This window comes from Orbicella franksi, chromosome 1 (assembly GCF_964199315.1).
Source record: "Orbicella franksi chromosome 1, jaOrbFran1.1, whole genome shotgun sequence".
Lineage (NCBI taxonomy): Eukaryota > Metazoa > Cnidaria > Anthozoa > Scleractinia > Merulinidae > Orbicella > Orbicella franksi.
This window is the reverse complement of record NC_138145.1, coordinates 30,802,714-30,824,925: the sequence shown is the minus strand read 5'-3', so window position 1 is coordinate 30,824,925 and position 22,212 is coordinate 30,802,714. Positions and strand designations below refer to the sequence as shown.

The 22,212-nt window shown below is 38.5% G+C and overlaps 1 protein-coding gene across 1 annotated transcript; it reads left to right on the top strand.

The window, feature by feature from the left end:
* The first annotated feature begins 409 nt into the window (after window positions 1–409).
* Window positions 410–20,079, top strand: LOC145502761 (sorting nexin-27-like). The gene is made up of 15 exons (XM_081482129.1): window positions 410–3,423; window positions 4,763–4,991; window positions 5,336–5,410; window positions 6,299–6,416; window positions 7,327–7,400; window positions 7,506–7,625; window positions 8,425–8,503; window positions 9,488–9,597; window positions 10,110–10,160; window positions 10,976–11,065; window positions 12,096–12,245; window positions 13,029–13,157; window positions 13,443–13,502; window positions 14,067–14,153; window positions 14,682–20,079. The coding sequence occupies exons 1-15, from the start codon at window positions 3,185–3,187 to the stop codon at window positions 14,802–14,804; spliced, it is 1,734 nt and encodes a 577-aa protein (XP_081338255.1). The 5' UTR covers window positions 410–3,184; the 3' UTR covers window positions 14,805–20,079.
* The last annotated feature ends 2,133 nt before the right edge of the window (window positions 20,080–22,212 follow it).

Below are 22,212 nucleotides of genomic sequence, written 5' to 3'. Positions count from 1 at the left end.
ATTGCGTTTGAAAATAAAAAGGAATGTTCGTTCGTCTTTTTCCCACAAACTTTCCCCTTTTCTTTTCTCTAGTCGTTATTCGTGTTGCTCTCCAATTAAGCAAACGCCTGAGATGAAGCTACTAAATCCTATCCGCCCACTAAGATATATTTTTGGAAATCACGTAACTATAAATTTCTCTTTTTGCCACCAATATCATTCATTACCTTTCAAGTCTTTCAACATGGAAACTTTTTGCAATATCTCAAAATTCGAAATTAAAGGTGAATATATTGTTTTGAGAAGTTTTTAAGTAAATTAGCAATATTGTATTTTACGCCCACCACATTCGCCGATTGATCAACGAAACCTATCGTTCTTTATTACGTGTACGACTGCTTTATATTATTACTATAAATTTGGTGCTTGGTCAGTTGGCCACGAGGCAATTATATTTCAATCCGATCTATGCCCGCCAAACTCGCGTGTAATGAGGTTTGGCTAAGAACGTTGATCATGCATTGCTAATATACAAGTTGTATGAACATGTACTAAACTGACCAGAACTAAATAACCGTACCGTGAAGTTACCGGATAATGAAATCAAATTGCAAATTTCTTCTCACAGACGGCGCAATACGCGCGCAAAAATATTAATTGCGAGAGCCGCAAATATCTGACCCACCAGTAGCAGAGAGGTGATAGGGTTAAATGCAATGGAAACCAAAGACGATTTTCTAAGTAGTTGAAAGCAACTCATTTACTTTTAAAATGGGGCGGCGACTCCTAATATACTAACGCGTGAGTGGTGTCTGATTGTGTGCAAAAGCTGTTTAGAATGTGCCAAACCACATGAAGCTACGCTGCCTTTGACTTTTTTAACGCGAAAATGCATTTCAAATTTTCACTGAAGTAGTTCGTAAACTAATTTCTTTTATTTATCCACGAGCCAAGCGTTTCGCAAGTTCACAGGCTGTCAGAACTTTAAACACACGATATGCACTACTATAATAGAAGTTTTTTAAGGTGACTGAAATAATGAAATGCAAGGAGAATTTTCTGTCAAAATGTCACAATTAACACATCCACACAACAAACAGAGTTCGGATACATAACTTTTTTCAAATAAAAGTTGAAAAGTCTCTCTCACTATCAGTAGCGTCTTAACGCCATGCAGTTCATAATGATGAGTGATGACGACGACGACGAATAATGATGATGATGATGATGATGATGATGATGCTGATGACAATAGATGTAGGTACATGTACAAGTAAAGCGGCTGGAGGGAGTTTAAGCAAACCACGACGACGATGGCAACGAGAACGTCACCAAGCAAAAGGTTTAAGACGGAATCCACGTCCCAACTAATGGACAAAATCTTTGAACCGAGATTATTTACATCGTATTGCAAACTTCTGTACGACTATTTTAAATATCTTCTCAAAAACAAATCATTTCTAGCGACACCGAACGTGGAAAACGAATGTTGAACTTCGTATGAAACACTTGAAAGTACTGGTGAAATGAAACTGATGATGAAATTTTACCTGTGTTTGCACAATTTCTCGGAACTTTGAAATTTAGTTTCTCTCGTTCCCATGGGAAATTGGTTTTGGTGCTATTTCAGGCAACTATTTCAGTATATCTTTAGCTTAGAGAAAATGTGAAAAGGACTGTAAAATACTTAAAATTATTCTGGTACCAGATTTTTGTCCACTTAAAACTGAAATTGCTTGATTTTCTATCGGATTTCGTCTTAATGAGAAGAACAATAGCTGTGCCCGTGCGTTATAAATCTTTGTACATTTCTTTGCCGTCCTTTGCAAAACAACAACGTGAAATGATTAAGTTCTGCGTATATAGTCTACGGAAGTCTCCAGAACGCGAACGGCGACGGCTAAGTTTTGGTATTTCCATTTGGAGTTAAACGCTGTCATTGTATATTTAGCCTGAGCACGTCTTTAGAGCCCATTGAACAGATCTACACAATCACTAATTTCGCTGGTAAAATATAAATTCATTTTTGATTAGGCGTCATCCTTGGCGTCGTCGCCTTCGTCGTCGTCGTCGTCGTCGTCGTCCCTAAGTAGCAAAGAAGGGCGGCTGCAGCTGAATGAAGGCAAAAAGCAGCAAATATTTACGGGATGTCGAAGATCCAAAAACTGGTCGATACAATTTCGTTCTGCTTATTTTATTGTTTGAATTGTAGACGTTTAAAGTGTCCATCCGACGTAGCCCCATACATGGTGGGATATGTGGAACAAAACAGACGTAATGATACTAGTGATAGAAAACTACTCCATCTGTTTATTCTTTGAGTTCACTTTTATTTATAGCCAAAATTCTCCATACAAACTTTTATATTTTATGCAACGTAATTTTGGCAAATATCGTAATTGAATTCCTTGTGATACTTTTGTGATTATTATACCTTGAACTCACCATCTCTTTTCTGATTGGTCGAAAGCGTACGTATACAGTGAATTTTCTAAATCAGCGCTTTTGACGTCATCTCTGCAGATTAGATCATATCATGTCAAGGACACTCAAGGTCACGGGTAATCATGTCAAGTTTGCGCGCTTTGTGTTTCTTGCCGTGAAGAAGCAAAAACATGACTTCCATTTTTTTCGTTCGATGTATAATAAAACAACCTTGTTTTGACAGGTGTTAATTGATCATAACATGGATGTTCAATATCAAAGAAGTACACGGTAAACCAAGGCTACATGTCTCTGTCAACTTGTTATTTGGAGTATGCCGCCATGTTGCGCGACTCCGTCGTCGCCGTCGCCGTCGCCGTCGTGCTTAGATAACATAAATGTCTTCTTACTCGTTGAAAAATTTGTGTATTACCGGTCGACCTTCTTTGTAAGAATCAGAAATTATAGGACGCGAAGTAGCCCTCAAACTGAGGGTGTTAGGTAAAATTCACTCACGCCACAACGACTTGCGGCGCAAACCCCGACAGTTGAAAAGCAGCCACCGAAGAACGGCACGGCCGGGGGTTGCTGGATATCACTCGTTGTCACACTCCTTAAAATGAATAGAACTGTCGCTCGAACATACCACACCACACACATACTTGTTCAACTTGGAAGAGGTTTTTTGGCTAGCCTCGGTTTAGCCGGAAGCAATTTGGTTGCTATTTGATCCTATTTTTATCACTGTCACGGTCACTGTCACGTGATCACCAAATCAAATATGGCGGACGAAGAAGAAACGGAACGTCGTCGAGCGGATCCTTATGGGCCTCGACTAATTGAGCTACACCGGGGAGAAAATGGATTTGGATTTAACGTACGTGGGCAGGTATCGGAAGGAGGACAACTGAAGTCTATTAATGGAGAACTGTATGCCCCTTTACAACATGTTAGCGCTGTGTTGGAGAGCGGTCCTGCACATAGTGGAGGAGTTCGGATCGGCGACCGAATCCTTGAAGTGTAAGGAGGCGTTAATTGTGTGTAATTACGTAGTAATATTTCCTGTTTTGAGGTAAAAATGGTTACTTGAATCAGCGCAACTGCAATTTATCCGATACTACGGCGTAAATAGCAACTACATTGCTTAAACTTACTCGTATTTATAATTAAGGTTTGATTGTTCTCTAATATTCATCTGCTGCGGAAGTTACCAGCTGTTGTCAGTTGTTATCTGATAGAAAATAAACAAAACTCTCAATCTCGCTTACTTTTTCTTCGTTTTAAAAATTTTGTTTTCCGTTACTTTTTCGATATTTTCTTTGGCATCTTTTGTAGACTTATAAGCTTAATTTGTAAACTTGTCATATTATAGCTAGTAACAATCACAGGCAAGCTTACGATTCAGCATGGGGTTAAATTTTTATTCAAGATCAAGGTCAGCTGGAACCAATTGTATTCAATAAACTGATGTTGAGGTAGATTAATCTGATAAACAGGTCAAAAGTTAATTCATAGTTCTTTGTGGACTGGGCTCCTCCAATAAATAGTGGCAAAAATAAATGCAGTCTCACATTGGTTAAGTTAATGACAATCACGTTTGAAAATTCTGCATTTATACCACTTGGGCACTGTGGTAATGAGTAAGAGTAGGCCATTTCCGGGTTGCCTTTTGCCTCTGTGTCAAAACAAGTCTTTGTGCGAAACTGTTCATATGAAAGTTTATGTTCCGCCTACAGGTTCATTTTCATGCAAATCAAACTCATTTTCATATGAATGGTTTTGCATGAGGACTCATATTGAAAAACAGGCACAAGCTCTCACAGAAATGGCCTATTGATCTTATATTTCATGGATGAAATGAATCCAGCCCTTTCATGTAGTAATTTACCAAGTTTAATTGTCTGGGTAGGCCTGGTTGCTGTTTTGAGAAAGATTGTTGTTTCAGTTTGGTGATACAGTGAAACCTTGATGCACCAAAGGGCAAGGTGCCTTTAAATTTTTTCCGCTGTAACGAAGTTTGTTCTATGTTTTTTTTTCCATATATATTTAACTATTATTGGGACAAAGAATATGGTTTATTACTTTCCACTCCATCTTTTGTTTCCGTTGTTTGCATTAAGAAAGGTAAAGTCTTTATATGAGCCAAGTGGCCCATCAGTGTGACACTTGTTTTTGTAGCATGAAGCAACTAGGGGTATTTCTACACCTCCCTAGATGGGATGCTAGTCTATCGCAGGGTTACCCCCCAGCATTAAATTCGCTGGTACCCATTTATACACCTGGGTGGTTTACATATATATATCACAGAACCCATTCCATAGCTATTTTTTATAGTAAATTTCATCTCTGTTTTTCGTAGGAATGGTGAAAATGTGGAAGGTGCCACTCATAAGCATGTAGTGAACCTGATAAAGAAAGGTGGAGATAAATTAACACTAGTTGTGATATCTGTTAGTCAACAAGAGGCAGAAAAACTTGATAGTGAGAGTTCATCAGGAGGAGAGTATTACGATTACTCTGATAAGCGATCCGTCCCATTATCCATACCTGAAACAAGACAAGTGGTTAGTGATGGTGAAACATATATGGTAAGAGATGTGAATTGCATTTTGTTTCCTGTAAATTGTACCATGTTTTCTTTAACTGTAATCACATCTGAAAGTTTCCCGCAGTAGAACCATAGTTGAATTTTTCTGTTGATTAGAGAGAGCACCCATTGTGTTTTGTGCATGGTCAAGGACAAAATAGCAAACCAAAAAATCTAACAGGCTAATTTTTATGTTAGAGTAAAAATAAGAGATTGAATTGTATTGCAGCTTTGTTTCAACTCAGTTTTCAAGTACCTCAGTGAAGAATCATCTGGGCAAAAAAGGCCATAACTTCTTTCAATTTGTGACCCTTAATATATTGATAAAGGAATTTCTTTTTCCAGGCGTATAATATATATTTTAACAACAAGCACGTTTGTTCCAGAAGATACAGAGAATTTTCAAATTTACATTACCAGGTATGCCTCTTGATGAAAGGTCTCTCAAGTACATGACAGTTGTAATTCAAAGAGTTATAATTTTATGGTAGTGTTTGTGTACAAGTAAATTTTTAGTAAGTAGGGAAACATTGCGAAGGAAGCCATGAAAGCACATGTAACTGACGTGTGAATTGTGTAGGTGTCCAGTTACAGGTTTCCAAACTATACAACACAAAGTTGTCATGGGATACCTGTAACTGGACACCTGTGTGATTGCGCACTAATTGTGTGGCAAATAGGTGCACTGAGAACCAATTAACAAATAATTTTATAGCATAAGTTGAATATGTGTGATTTACAAAGGGGCAAAGTCTCCAGCCAACTATTAAAGTTTATAGCTCTGAGGGCAGGTAGTCTGTGTTGTTTAAGACAGTGCTTGATCTGACTCTGAATTAAACATGAAAAACTGATTTGTTGACAACCTTGTAGCAGTGATGCACAAATAGCTGAGCATGCTTTCTGAACACCTTCTATTGACATGATAAGTGCAACCCACTGCCAGACAAACAGTGCAAAGAACAGCCTTTTTTGAACTTACCCTTTAGGCAAACTGTAACTATGACGTACTATCCTGAAATGATGTAATTTTCACTAGTCCCCCAAAAATTTTCCTAGCATGATTAACACTTTTGTAACTAAGAGCGGACTGCCATCTTATGTCACTGGTTGAAAGAGTACTTAAATCAGCTGAAACTTCACACACACACACAAATAAAGACTTGGGTAAACTTTGGAGCTGCTAAGGCTAGAAAAGCCAACTGGTTTTCGTAGCTAATTAATTCCTGCGGAGATGCATGGAAGCCTGTGGTAAGATATCTTATTGCTGCTTTCAAAGCAATCTAAAAAATGTTTTTATTTTTTTTTTAGCTGAAGAAGGAGTTTAGAGATTACCAGTTCCCAAAGTTCCCTGGAAAATGGCCTTTCCATTTGTCTGATCAACAACTAGAGGCCAGGAGAAAAGGCCTAGAAGCTTACCTTGAACAAGGTAAGACTTGATTTCATTGCTGTTGAGAAAAAATCGTATCATCCACAAACTCTTCACAAGTACTCAACTTAGTTGGTGAAATAATCAGAATGAAAATGATATACAGTAGCAGAAGTGAACAGTATAGTTGTAGTACAAATGCTGTGAGTGCTAATTGGCTGAGCCACGTGTATCTCACAATATCAGCCATTAAACACAGTGGCTGGAGGTGGTCTACAAAATGTCAATGTTATCTCGTTTCTCTGGAGTTTTGGAGTAAGATTTAGAAATTGTACTGGATAATTTAATTCCTGATGAAATTAAACAAAGTTTATTATTAAACTGGTGAGTATGTATGTGCAGCTGCAAGTTTCAAATGACAGTTCAGTCTGTGCATAACTTTGTTTAAGTGTGAAGTTGAAGGGTAGTGCTTACATGTATAAATTATGTAGAAAATTAATTGTAAAGCCCTGGCCAAACGGATTTGCAAGTAGACACAAGTTGAAAACTTGGGTCTACTTGTGACTCCATTTGGCAAGGCCTTGCATGCACTCGCACTGGATTGCTATGACTTGTGCTCACTTTGGTCAAGATCAAATTTGTACGCAAGTTGACGCAAGGTTTTCACTGTTTGACCACCCAACCCAAGTCAACATAAGCTGAGTGATGTCCATGCATTGTTATAGCAACCTATTAGCCATTGAAATACAGGAAATGTCTGCCTTGAAATGGATTTTTTGCATCTTGCGTGTACTTGCAAGAAAGTTTAGCCACCAAACTCAAGTCTCCACGCAAGTTGTGGCTACTTGTGACTCCATTTGGCCAAGGCTTCAGATTGTCATTTTAAAAAAATGTTGAGCTCATAAATTATCTGTCTGATAGTATTGTTGAATATAAGTTATTTAGTATGTGCTTGTAATGTTTGTTGCAGTGAATTCAGTGAGAGTAATAGGGGAGTCAAATATCATGGAAGAGTTCCTGAAATTTTCAGAAAACCATGTCACGGTATTTGTTATGTCTCCAGTTTGATCTAAACACTTGTGAATCAGTTTAGTCCCTGCCTGTTAACAGTATCCTTATACATGTACTTGCAACTTCTGTTTTTTTTAGCAAGAGAAAGAAGATGACAGTGATGGTACAATGAAAGTCGAGTTAAGGGTATTCTTACCAGATGATTCAATCACAACTGTGACTGTTCTGAAATGTCAAAAAACAGATGAAGTATATCAGGTAAAATTGCTGCAGAACCTGACACTGTATGTGCACTGATAGTGAAAGAATCAATTTATGAAGTACAAAAGTCTTTGAAGTGTTAGGCAGCTTTTGTCTAGAAATCCAGGCAAATCTGGTGCAGCAGTGTGTGCAAACTAGTTTTTTTAAAATTTTCAGTCAGCCTGGATGGTCTTTTTATTTATAGAATACAAATCACATTCCACCTGTTAAATCTGTGAGCCAGTTGCGCAGAATTTTAGTCCTATTCTGCACATAATGTTCACTTGTTGCTTGCTGTTCACACCCTAGTTGGAAGGTGATTAGAAGGTACTCTATAGATTAGGAGTGAAAAACATTCCTTTTAGCCATCTTTTCAAAACTCCCTGGTGAAGTCTGAGTGATCAGGCAAAACTAGAAGAAGAGCTTACCAGTGATGCTAACTAGTATTTGTTAAAAAAAATGACAAAATTTTAAACATTGGCATTGTATGAGGTCAGTCTCATTTCAAGTTTGGTTTTAGAATATATACACTGTATGAGACACCATTCATAGTGAACAGTTCTTGTATCGATAGCAATTGGCAGTTTCTGAAGTTATTTTTGTGTCATTAATTGTAATTTTAATTATATCTATTATTCTATGAACTAGAATATTACATTTGCCACTTACAATGTAAATTTGAGTATCAAATTGTATGCCTTCATTCACGTCTCTCCATCACTTTTTGTATGCCCTAGTGAATACTGGAAATTATTTTGACATATCTTGGATTTTGATAATATGATTTTCTTGTTCTTTTATTAACTTCACTTTCAAGGCTTTGGCAGTGAAGCTCAATCTGGATAAAGAGTGTGTTCCAAATTTTGCTCTTTTTGAGATTATGGAGTATGGTTTTGGTAAGTCAAATGAAGTAACATGTAAAATTGTCATGAACTAACAATAATTTTCATTCCGTCAAATTTAGATAGCAATTTTCACTGGAGGTCTTTGCTTACAGAGAACCCTAACAGTATTGTTTCTTTTGTCGAGACCTTTTCCTTAAATAATCTGCTGCTGTCCCAAGGTTTTAAAATAGATGCAATGTACTTTGATCTTTCTAGATTTCAGTACATTTCTTGTAAATTCAGGGTTTCTACATGTTAGAAGTTTAGTTGGTGAAGGAAGATATAAATTTCTTGTCAAAAGTCTGGTAATTTTACTTAAAGATTGCAGCATGTTTTGATTCTCAAGCATTATTGATTAGACTAGGCACCGTTTCATGGCCAATTAAAAAACAAAGCAAATTTATGTCTCTATGGTGAGTTGAAATAAATTATTAATTTGTTTTCTGGACAGTAAAATTTGTCTACTCTGGTGGTAATCATTGGGTGGTGGTAGTTCTCAGAATTTGTGGTACATTATGCTGTAATAAGTGACAAAAGTAGTTGAGACAGTTTTAGAAAAGGACACTTTTCAATTTTTAACCTCATATTGTAGTTTATTTACATCTCATGTTATTTCTCATACCCCCAGCCCCACAATTCAATGTTGTATAGGCGTTGTGGTCTGTGCAGTCTTAGAAATAGAAAATTCGACATTGCTTGGTGGGGAAGAGGTTAAAAGTTTCCAAGACACTTGAAAATTGAATTTTGTTGCAAAGTGATGCAACACTTTTGTTGCTCATTGTAGCATCCCCGGTTGATGATGTACTTGTATATTCTCCTCACCTGTGTCCTTAACAATGTGTCAGAGTTGTAACAAGAAATTATGTGTGCTGATATTTTCTTCTCTTATCTCATCAACTTTAAATTGTCAAATTGTACTACACTGGTCAATTTACCAAGCTTCACAGTTTCTCACTGGTTTTCTCAAATGTCTTATTTTTTCTTATTTTTTTCTAGAACGAAAACTTGAGAGTAAGGAGTTCCCACACAATGTGTACATACGAACTTATTCTGCACTGTCAACAACTTCTCTTGCCTTGAGAAAGTGGATTTTCACTCTAGCGAGGGTTTGTACTAGATTCTGCTTCTCTGCAGACTTGTGTCTATTTGATTTTAATTAGTGGTATGTCCAAGACATTCAATGTGTTTGGCTTGGCAGGCAGGGACTTCAATTGATCATATTGGCAATAAGAATGTACTGTAAAACAAAAATAATAATAAAAATGAAAATAGACGATACGTTGCCTGATCAAAACAGGAAGCTACTGATATTACTTATGATATCTCAAGGAGCTGTGCTGATATTTTCTTTAAGTATTTTTTTTTGCATTTTAGAAAATTACCTTTCAATTTATTGATGAAGACCTCAAAATGATGCTTGGCTATCCGATATAAAAACTCAATATTAAAGGAGATCATGAACATTGAATGTGACAAATGTAGAATAAATATGCAATAGCCCTGGCTTATTTATTTCCTGTTATTTCAAATTTATGAAAGTTGAGAGCCCATCCCCTAAGATATTGTGGAGTGCATTTAAAAGTAGCATTCTGAATGGAATTGTTATGTGGCTTGACAGGAAGTACTGATGAACCATGATGACAATGCAGTAAACCTTCTCTATAGCCAGGTATCTACAGTATAAAGTAATAAACTTTATTATTAACTTAATTAACTTAACATAACTTTATTGACATAACATTAAATCTTCAAAAGATTTTATGTTAAGTTAGGACTTAATTCAATCTTTAGTTTTCCCTTTTCAACATATGAAACATGTGAAATTAGAGACATCCATACATGTTTTGTTCAAAATATAATATCCTGACAGTGGGACTTAAAGTTAACAGACTTTCCTACTTCTACTGTCTGAGTACTGTATATTGCTATTTATTATTACCCAACTAGTGGACTAATGCAAATTCTGCATTTTGATTGGCTACGCTACTAGAGGACCATTAGTAATAGTCCTCAAGAAGCAAAATTGGCACAATTGAGTGTGACACTTTCTTTCGTTTTATTCCCAAATAAATATTTCTTCAACTTGCATTTGCTAACTTTATTATTGCCTTTTCTGTCCGACTAGTTGGATGATACTAAAACAATTAGACCCTTTGCCCTTGTGGGCTATGGGTCTAATTGTTAAAAAGAACTTCTTGCATCACTCTGGTTTTGTGTATTCATGTGGTTCTTTCATGTTTACACAGTGTCTTTTCCTTGTCTTGTTTCTTCAGAGTTACAGTAATTTGTATCAGTGAATGTTTTTAGAGAACTCAGATGAGTGGTTGGCAATTGCTTCCACACCATCAGTGTTCTCTTTATGTCAAGTCTCCACTTGTGTTTCAACTGTCCACGACAGAGGCAGAGAATATGTTCTATCTTTCAAACCATTTATTCAGTTTAAGCAAATTGCCAAAACACACTGTGATGACATTTTAATCACAGGCAGTAAGTGACTTAAGAACACGAAAGCTGTCACCAGGAAAAAACTTGCAAAAACTTAAAGATCTTCAGGCAGGGAATAAAAAGAAAGAGGTGAGTGAAACTCGAAATAAGAATCTGAAATCTCCTTAAGTACTGATTGCCTTACACTTTGTTTATTGTGAGTTATGAGAATTTGATAGTTTGTCAAGACAATATCCCGTAGTTGATGATTTGATTTATTCTTACCACCCATCTTCTTGAAAATGTAGTGGTATTATAATGGGAAACTAGATATTGGTACTCGCGACAAAAACGTGCGAGTCATTCTTAGAAGAATAAGTCTGAGGTAAACCTATTGTTGTCTTGAGAAGCTAAGTTTATTTCATATTTTTTAGATTTTAATTTTAGTTTGTCTTGTGTTAGTCTTGTGATCATTCATGTCTGTCCAAAAGTCAAGTTCACCCACAAATCTTGCCGGTAACTAAGTTTTGTTGTTCATTCTGTCTAGGTTCTCTTAAGTTTTAATCAAATATTGTTCTTGCGATAGTCATGTTTTGACGGTCATGTTTCGACAGTCTTCTGACATTCGTTGAAACTTCGGTATAGGCATAGGTAGTATCATTAGCATCAGCAGAATCAGGAGACGTTGTGGGTCAAAGAATGAAAACCATAGAAGTCCATTAAACTCTCGGTTCCTCTTTGCACAAGCGGGTTAGCCATCCATTAACTGTCCAGCAATCTTGGTGGAGAACCCGTGTGGGTTGATCATGACTATTGGACAACCATGGATGATCATGAGACTAACACAAGACAAACTAAAATTAACAGTTAAATAAAATTAGCCTCTCACCACTATGGTAACAGTCAGATGACCTACTACTGAGGTACGGTAGACTTAAGCGAGCTGGGTAGGTCATGTGATGGGGACAAATTTCCTGTATTCTGGCAGCACTACTAGGATTAGCTGTGCCAATGCCATGATATACCAGACTAGTTTACGGCTTGTTCCAGACTAGATTATGGCAACTAGAGGGAATAGACGTGTACACAAAACAAAAAGGAAACGAGGGATTGATATGTCGTTCTGATAAAGCAAATTGAAATTGCAGAGCAAATGTTAGCGTTGCTTTACTCTCCTCAGTACCTTGATGTTGCCAGAACGCTTGAGGGATATGGAACTGTTGTGTTTCCTCATTGTGCATGTGATGCAAGAAGAAATGGTCACGTTATTGCTTCAGTCAGTCTAAGCAATTTCCGACTACAAGCATGTTCTAAAGAGGGCGATAAACAGGTCAGTGTGCTCTACGACATGTCTGTATACATAGGGCATATCGCAGGCTTAGATGGGGGGCGGAGGGGGGGGGGGACTTTTCCTTTCGAGGATGCAAGCTTTACTTCCCAAGCTAGTTTTCTCAAATCATTTACCTTTGCGAGCTTAATGGCAGCTGTGTCTAGGTAGGGCATGTCTGTTTGATCTCTTTGCTTGCGTCTCCTAAGTCACTGGGTTTCTATTGCTACAGTCTATGAGTTAGCTTTAGGTCTTAATGTTCCAGCGTTGTCCGTGAATTCCCTACTGATTCTCTTTTCTTGTAGTCCTTAAATTAGGTCCCGCCTACACTCCACGCAGAGGAATTTGAAAACGAGGTTTCCCTCTGAAAACGCATCAAGTGTTTTCCGTTAACACTACGCCGGAAGAATTTAAAAACGCAACAATCACCGGTCATTTTGGATTTGTGTTTTAGGAAAACTCGGTCAGGAAAATCACATTGTTATCATTACTACATCGTTTTCGAAAAGCCCCGTTTTCAAAATGTTTCCCGTCCGCACGAAAACGAAAAGCCGACTTTTTCAAATTCCTCCGGTTTGAAGATCGTTTTCGAAAAGCTCCGTTTTCGTGCCGGATTAGTGTGGACGGTAGGCCCGCCAAACCGTAGAAATAAAGCTGCGTTTTCTAATTTCTCCGGTGTAGTGTGGACGCTAGCTTAGTCATTGGGTCTTTTTGTTTGTAGTCACGAGTTACTCTTGAAGTCTCTTAGCTTGTAGTCCGTTAGTTATGGCTTTGTTTGTGTAACAGGAACAGGAACATACATTCGACTGGGAGGAAGTGACGCAGTGGGAGGCTGATACCGAGGCAATGGCGTTTTGTTTTGAGTATCGCAGAGGAGACAAGAAACCCAGATGGGTGAAAATATATTCACAATATGTACGTATACATTTCGTGTTTGTTTGAATTAAATAGGCTGAGATTGGTATATATTTATAATTTGTATGAATGCTTTTCCGAGATGGCGAGTGGGAACTTAGTTACGTTTTGTGCATTGTTTTCGCCAGGAATCATGAGTTGAACGTATATTTTTAATATAATTTATGATCAATTTGACTCTTAACCCTCGGTAATGACCCCCATTGCACACTTGTCCTTATTCCACAATCTTGCTGTAGTTATTGTACAGGGCTCACTTTCCTTCTAACTCGCTTTTCTTTGTAGTTTCTGTTCATGAACGCATGTGTGGACAGAGTCATGACCGAGAACGAATGGAATAAAAAGGTAACAGTCAAACCCGCTAATTAGCCAAGCTTTGTGCCATTTTACATCAATTTTCAGAGAATCCAGAAATAAAACTGACATTTTGGACTTGAAAACGTACCATTATATCTCTACACAGCTGACTTAGGTGTCCTTACCGAAGTATTCAACCGAATGCCAGAACGTTACGCCTTTTTTTAGGAATGTCTATCGTGGTCGTGTAGTCTCATGGGCAGTCGCGTTTAGTGTTTTTCTGCCGAAGTAAAATATCACATGGAGGTTTCCACCCTTGATTTGAAGAAAATTTGATAAGCATCGCCCAAAGAACTGAACGAACGTGACGTGACGTAGTTCTTTTACTTAGTAAATGGTAGTTACTTTAATCTTTTTACTTGTTAACGTCTTGAACATTTGTTCATGCTACTTTGGTAAAATGTGATGGCGTCCTAAACCGCTGTCCATAACCAGTTAAAATGTAATATCATAAGACATTTATAAAGGGAGAAAAAGGTTAGTAGATTACCAGTACTGTAAGTCTACCATTGCTGTAGCTAGACGGGTTATTCGTCAATTGTCTTGTTACAGGACGGAATTTTACCATTGTATCCTGGTGGAATGGGAGGGCACAGTCCATTAGAAGAATCCAATGAGAACACAGACTCACAGGAGACGGTATAGAAATGACATTGCTTTGCTTATTTAATGTAGCTATTGACAGATTTATTTGGATTCTTCTAAATATTTACACCCTTCCCTCCTGTCCTGTCACTCTGCTAAGCTGTGTGGTTCTACGGTGTAACTGTTGACCAGAAAGTTTGATCCGGGTGGGAAGAACAAATACCAATAATTATTAGTTTCTACGCGGCAGAATACGCGCCAATTGGTGTCGTTACCTTTACAATTTTGACGTTTTTGAGAATAATTGCGAATTTTTGACTTAACCGGTCAGTTTGTTACGGGCTCGCCAAAGTACAGCATGACTTGTAGTTATTTACATACGTGCAAAGTAAGCCACCTTATAGCGAAGCAGAGAAAAGAGTCTATTTGTTTTTTTGCTTGCAGACGATGTTGTTAACCTTGTTTCTTTGTCAGACAACGGGGACGCGTCCCATTTAGTCAAGAATTGTAGAAATTAAACCCAAAAAATACAAATTAGCATTTTCTTTTTAATGTCGGGGTACTTGCCTTCTTTTTCTTCAGACCATCGATTCCGCTTCTACCCAAAAGAGCCACACAAAGCCATCTGCGAAGAATAATAAATTTTCAGTGCCAAGGACATCCTCCAAGAAGCTCAGTTACACAATCGACGACGAGGACCTGTAGACTGTGAGCTAGTGAACTGGAAGCTTGTCGAGCTCATGTTCTTTTCAGACTGCTATTTCTCGCCGTGGAATCCCACAGCAATCCAAATGAAGTTGTGTGCACATTGAAACCTGATTTTAGGTCGCGTGTGTCGCAACTGGGGGTAAAAGTTCTCGTAACGCGTGAGATGTTGATTCCCCCACCCGTCTGCCTAAAATAATTGGGGTGGCCGTCGGAAATTTTGAACGGAACCCGTAAAAAGTACCTGTACCTTGTTTTTTGGAACCAGTACTTCCTTTCATAGATCTTAATATTTTTTCTCCACATTTTTTTCAAGCTTAATTAACGAAAAGACACAAAGATAACTCTGACGGTGATCATTTTAAATTGACTTGTCTCAATCATGAATTTTAACCCGTAATAGGTGTGACTACTTCTCCACTCACCTTTAGATGGTAGTTCCCCTAGTGGGAAGGAGAGGAGGGACTTTGTACTTGATAGGGAGTACTTTCAATGGGTTTCCGTTCTTTAATTGTTTGCATGAAGATGCAAACAACAAATGGAACAGGACTCTGAAAAGTACTTTTTTCATGTTGTAATGTTGCTAAGTTACACTTAATTCGAGATGTCGCGTTTGGAACAAATGTGAACACTCGATCATCGAAAAAGGAACTACTTCAGCGATGTGGGTAGAAACACACCTCGCATAACATGAATGAACGAAAAAAAAGACTGCAAATCGATTTTAAATGGCATTTTCCTGATCTGCAATCGAACATTTTTTGGTGTCTTTTATTAAACATGAGACTTTTCACTCTATAGAAACGGTATGTATTTTCCCCAGACAAATCTAGACTCGCACTAAAAATTGCGTTTTTCAATGGTTGGTTTCATTGTGACTGATCATAGGTGACTCAAATGATGAACTCGTTTCTGATTGGGTGGGAATAATGTAATCACACGCATAATGGAAATCTTGGCAGATATGTAAATTTAATCATGTAATTAGATAATAAGAACTGATATGGAATGTGTAGTAGCTCCGATGTGTCTTCCTTAGGTAGGCTTCTAACAGCCATTAATTTATTCGGCAAGCAATCTTGATAGTGTACTGTATTTAGAAAAAAATTGAATTGAATAGCTACAAAGCAGAAATACTCCAAGGCTTTCATAGTTATCAAGTTTCTGTTGAAGATAAGGTTTTAGTTAAAAATGCAGCATTAAGTATTAAGCTGCAAGGAAGCTTGCCTCCTGCTATATACGTATATAATGTGGAGTTTAGGAACGGGGCTTAAATCTTAATAATGAATTAATACGATTACTTTGTAAGCTCTGATGGCGTACCACAGAGGAACCTATGGAAAAGAAATTCGCCAGAGAGTTTAAGCGTGTTTGCTAAACGCGAGAATTTATCGAGTGTCATAACTTATATTTTAGTAAAAAGAATAGGTGGAATTCCTAATTTGGTCTCAAATCTGTTGAATCATAGAATTAGATGATATATTAGATCTTTGTACAGTAAAAATATGTGGAAACACTGTTTAGCACTGATTTTTTTTTTCAGCTAGGTTCCACTGTGGCGAAACATTGTGGACTACTGGGATACGACTGTCGAAAGACTGGCACGACTACTGTACGATTATCACATGACGTCCGTACGACTGTCATACGATTATCGCTCGACTGCGATACGACTGTCATACGACTGTCGCTCGACTGCGATACGACTGTTGTACGGTTATCGCTCGACTGCGATACGACTGTCATACGATTATCGCTCGACTGCGATACGACTGTCGTACGATTATCGCTCGATTGCGATACGACTGCCGTACGATTATCGCTCGACTGTGGTACAACAGCCGTATCATTACGAAGTTTAAGTAACCACGACGGCGACGCCAAGGGCAACGTCGATTAAAAAATGACTTTATATTTTACCTATCAATCTTGTGTTACTCAAAAGTCATTTAGCTTGTTTCCCATTGTCAAAACTATCACGAAACTGAATCTGGGACTCAGCGATAAATTCAGCACAGCCAGTGCTCTTCTCATTAAACCTTTTGTTTAGCGTCGTTCCCGTTGCCGTCGTGGTTTTCTTAAACATAACTTAAGCAATGCGGCGACCCCGAGGACAACGCCTAGCAAAAAATAAGTTATATTTTACCTTCGAATTATAATTGTCTGGATCTGTTCAGTGCGCCTATTTGTCTCAGAACTTGCTCAAGCTAAATATGTAACACCAGCGTTCAATTCCAAATTGAAATACGACACGCTAGCCGCCGTCGTTCGCGTTCTCCAAAATACGCAGAACTTAGTCATTTCACGCTTTGCAGAGGACGGCAAAGAAATGTACAAAGATTTTTAACGCACGTGCACAGCCATTGTTCTACCGATTTAACCTACTGTTTTGTGGCGTTCTCGTTACCGTTGCCGTCGTGGTTTACTTAAGTTCTCTAAACTCCCTAATTACGCGCTGCGGTACGACAGTCGCACGACCGCAACGACTATTGCTGTGCGACTGCTAAGCGGTATGACAGTCGCATGATAATCGAACGACTGTCGCACAATAATCGCACCACTGTGGTACGACTGTGGTACGACATTCGCACGACTGCTACGACTATTGCCGTACGACTGCTATACGGTATGACAGTCGCATGATAATCGCACCACTGTCGCACGATAATCGCACCACTGCGGTACGACTGTGGTACGACATTCGCACGACTGCAACGACTTTTGCCGTACGACTGCTATACGGTACGACAGTCGCACGATAATCGCACGACTGTGGTAAGACTGTCAAAGGACTTTTTTATGACTCGTGGTTCTGCCCCGTTTTACTGGCAATAGTGCCATAGGACTGTTAATCAGTTCACCTCAGAATTTAGCTTAAGTCATTTTTTGTACATATATTTACTACATAAGACCAACAAACCTGTCCAGCTTGGACCGTACTTGTAGATTGCAGTCGTTGATGGTTCATCGTTGGTTTGTTGGGCCCTTTTGAAAGATACGTTTGACAGACTTGCATTCAGCCGCGACAAAATGTCTTGAGATTTCCACTTAAGTCCTGTTTTTTCTGCGGGTAAATTCAAGTCAGTAAGTCTGTCGTGTCGTGTTTGCTTTCAGTGTGCCATTGATAAAAATAGGATGGTTAGTGGAATTGCATCATTACGAAGTATTGCTCAGTTCAGGTCTGAATCTTGATAGCATTTGTTGTTCAATATGGTCAGAGCCAGAAAGGTTTTGTAGCGTAGTTAGATGAGTGGTCGTATCGTGTTTTACAATACGAATTTATCATGAAAACAATATACGATGAAACAGTAAATATAACAAAAGCAACGTTTTCATGCTTGGTTGTGAGTTATCCGTTAAATTAAGTTTCCCGCACAAAATATCTCCCATTTCGGTGGGGGTTTTGTCTTTCAGTTTGCCTCTCCTTTCCTTGCGTTGTCAGTCAGCGGACGTTTCGCTAGAGCCCAGGGCTTCTGCTTTCCAGACCGCTTCATTCAGTCGTAAGTAAAGGAGATGACCTCAGTTCGGGATGAGAATGCGCTAGCCACTCAATGTGCACATGGTCTTAGATAACCGTAATTACGGGTTAAGGGAAGTAGATGGGCCGGCGTTAGCACAAAAACGTTTGACGTAGAGAGGGAGCCCGCCTTTCGAACACTGTGTTGGTTCCCTTTGGAGCGGATACTTGGAACAAAGTAGGGAGGAGCGTCACATTACACACTTTGTGTGTCGAGGATTGACGTTTCATCTTTTCTATTCATATCATGGAGATTTATTTTGGCCTTTTCATCGTCTATAGAAAGAGATATTTTCTTCGAAGACGAGATTGTCCAAAAACTGCGAGAAATTTACCAATATAATATACATATTATTAACCAAGCCCGAGGGCCGCACTGAAAGAATGTCGACCCGAGGTCTTGACAGTATGGGCCGGCGGCGAGCGTAGCGAAGTCCGTTCAAGAGAGATGGAAGAGTGATATTGTCACGGTCCCGAGCAAGCTTGGTTAATGAGAGATTTTATACCACTGAAAATGCTCAGAAAAAATGTTACAATAACGGACTGGAAAAACATCGCAAACTTGAAGCGCGCAATTCTGATTAGAAGCCAAAGGCAAATACTCACGTCTGATGTTAACCAAAACAGAAGGAAAAGGTAATTTGACGAAAAAGAAAATGATTCTTTTATATGAAAGCAAGTTTTTTCAGAAACGTAAGCCATAAAACTACCAGAAAATCTTCAAGAGTGATCGAGCGGGTTCATTTGCCTAATACTGAGAGAACACTGAGCCGGCAATGGAGCAGTCTGATTGGTTGATTTCAGTTATTGACCCTCTGAACTACTTAGTCGTATCATAAGGAGTTGATTTCTTATTACAATTATTACAAATTTTGATTAGCGGGATAAAACGTGGGGTTCACAGTTACCTTAAATTTTCGAAAATGTGGTAAAGCGCAATCGATTCCTATGACCAAGTCTCTTGGCACTCTCAAGAGAGGTACCTTGTGACGAACCGCGCCACGATAATGGTCATCTTTCACAAAACACGTGCATAAACTGCCCAAGAAAAACACGCAGCAGCCAAAATAATTCCATACTATCTATATAGCTTGAATGAGTTGAATCGTATTATCTGAGAACCAATACTTAGAATTATTTATAAGGTTCTAACCTACAATTCACAGTTCGTTTTCGGCTACCTTGCGCTCTTTAGACGTCGTACGCGCACTTATAAAATCACCTTTTAGCGCATGTGACGTTTCAAAGTGATTTACAACGTAGTCCCATTTACGCTCGTCAGTTATCTGAGCCAAACTCCTACTGAACCCAACCCTTCTGTCAACCAACTCGAGACATTTTGCCGGCACAAGAAGAACGGCTTCTTGGACCCACTTACATGGAAAACGTCTGGGACCCGTTTGCACAACAACAGCATAACCCCCGAGAAATGATTCTGATGAATTCTCAGCAGTGACCCAGTGTGCATTTTCCAGTTACTTCCTCTGCTCGCCCTCCTAGCAATAGCGTTTTCTACACAACTATTTGTATCGAAAGCTCTGTTCCTTTACCCCTGCATTTTTTTGGTTTTCGTTCGATTGTAGTTTACATTTGCTTGACGGCGTCAGTCAAATAATTTTATTTTGACAGGACATTTTCTCAAGTCAGAAGGACAGTCACTCACGATCAGAAGTGGCGTTTCGTGAATTTGATGTGTCGACTTGAAAGGCGTAATAAACCTGTTATTTTTCAGCCCCACTCGAGTCCATGGGAATTGACTGACGAAATTCTGAATGTTAAACAATTGCTTCAGAGTTTCTAATGTGCACTCAGACTTACTTTCATTGGTGTTTTACCAGCCGTTTGTCATGTTAGAAAAATAATTAAAGCATTATTTCCCAAGATTTTTCGATCGATTCGTAAAAACATTGGCCCCCGGGTGTTAACCCTGGAAGTTTTTTTATTTGTTGAAAAAAAGGAAAGCAGAGTACAGTCAATATCTTACCTTACACTTGGTCAATAACAACAGAAGTCCATGAAGTGGAGTTCTTGTAACAACTGTTTAGTTTGGCTATGAACGATGTAAAGGTTGTAAATCCTTTAGATCATAAGTATTTTTCCGCTTTTGCTAATACTTAATTCTGTTTCTACTATGCCATAGATGCCATAGAAAGTACAGCCAATCAGAATGCAGGACAGCAGGACAGCTGTTGGCTGTTGTATACTCGACGGTATTCCACCCACCCGTGCGCTGCGCGAATGACGCATTTATGTGTTGGCCACTGTATTTTCTATGGTGTGATATAAAATAGTTATGCAACACTCTCTCCTGTTTTATCATGGAATATCCCACTCGTCACCCGTATTTTCTTGGTATACACACTCGCCTTATTAAGGCTCACGTGTGTACCGAGAAAACACAAAGGACCTGTGGGATAATCCATTGTATAGCACGAGAGAGCGTTGCATAAGTAATTTATCTTTTATTCTGTTACCATTGATCTGATCTGATCTGATCTGAGCCTGCAGTCAGTTAGAAGCTGTTAAACAACATCACCTGTTTAGTATTCCCTTAAACATGTCACTTCAAAACAGATTGTTCCGGTAATGTTTTCGGCATAAGAATTGGCACCTCATCGAAGATTTCCCCAAAACGTCATTCGCACCACCGACTTGGAAACGGTAAGTTATAAAGTGTGAAACTGTTTGAGGCGCTGAAAAATATTAGAAAGCTAAGATGTGTACAGCCGGCCGTGAAACCCTAACGTTTTTGTTTTGGAGCCCGGAGCTTAAAGATAGATTTTATTTCACAGAACACTGAGAAACACTGTGATTCCGTATCGCTATAGGCAATGAAACGAGCCCTGAAGCGTGCCTTTGCTTTCTCTGTCTCGTGACTCTGTAGCCGTAAAACATTTTGCAGATACACTGCAAAACGTACACCAATTACATTTACCACAGAAGACACAGCATTTCCTGTTATGCACTGGACTACTGGTACAGCTTGCTTTTGCGCGCAGGAACCGGGTTGGATGTTTTTGGAAGGTTTTTACCCCTGTGGCCTTTTGTCTATTGTTTGTGCTAGAAAACTCGCAACAGAAATAGTGACTGAAAATATATTTTCATAAGGGTCCGTTTGCCCACTAAACCCTGTAGGCGAAGTGTGGAAAATATGTAAAATGGAAATCTGAGAAACCTCAGGAGACACTCGGAATAATCAAAAATAGAAATCAAGTTGCAGCTGAACCGGAAAATGAAGCTCGTGCAACGAATATAAACAATCCCACAGCATTAACAATGAAAAGAAAGTGAAAGATAATGAAATAAATGACACAGTCCTCAGTTTTTTGTAGAAAAACCATTAGTAAGAATAAGTCTTATCAGACAACTGTTAACTGAAAGGTTGATAAAAAACATATCTGTTACATTCTCGAAATCGCACTTTTTAAATTTAATTAGTATTTCATTTCTTTTAAGCCCAAGAGCTTTAATTTTAAAAGACGACGATCCGGAAAATGTAGATAGTATTCTTTACAAGCTGATGAAGAGACAACAAAACACTTAAATAACTTTCTGGCCAAGAATAAAATATGCAACGCATTTAATTATCACGGTAGATTTCAATCAGTACTCATAAACCTAAAAATTGGATCTTGATTATCTTTAGCCCTAATTATTCTATAATCGGCAGAAAAAAAGAAAATTGTGTATGGCTAAACTGAGTATATGGTAAACGATGAAGCTGTTCGAGTTATTTTCCTCTTAGGCTATAGGCAGAGACTGTTCAGCCTATATAATCGACAAAAAAGAAAATTGTGTTTAACATGTATAGCTAAACTGAGTAGATGGTACTGAATCCATGAAGCTGTTCGAGTTATTTCCATGTAGGCTGTAGGCAGAGCCCTTTGTATT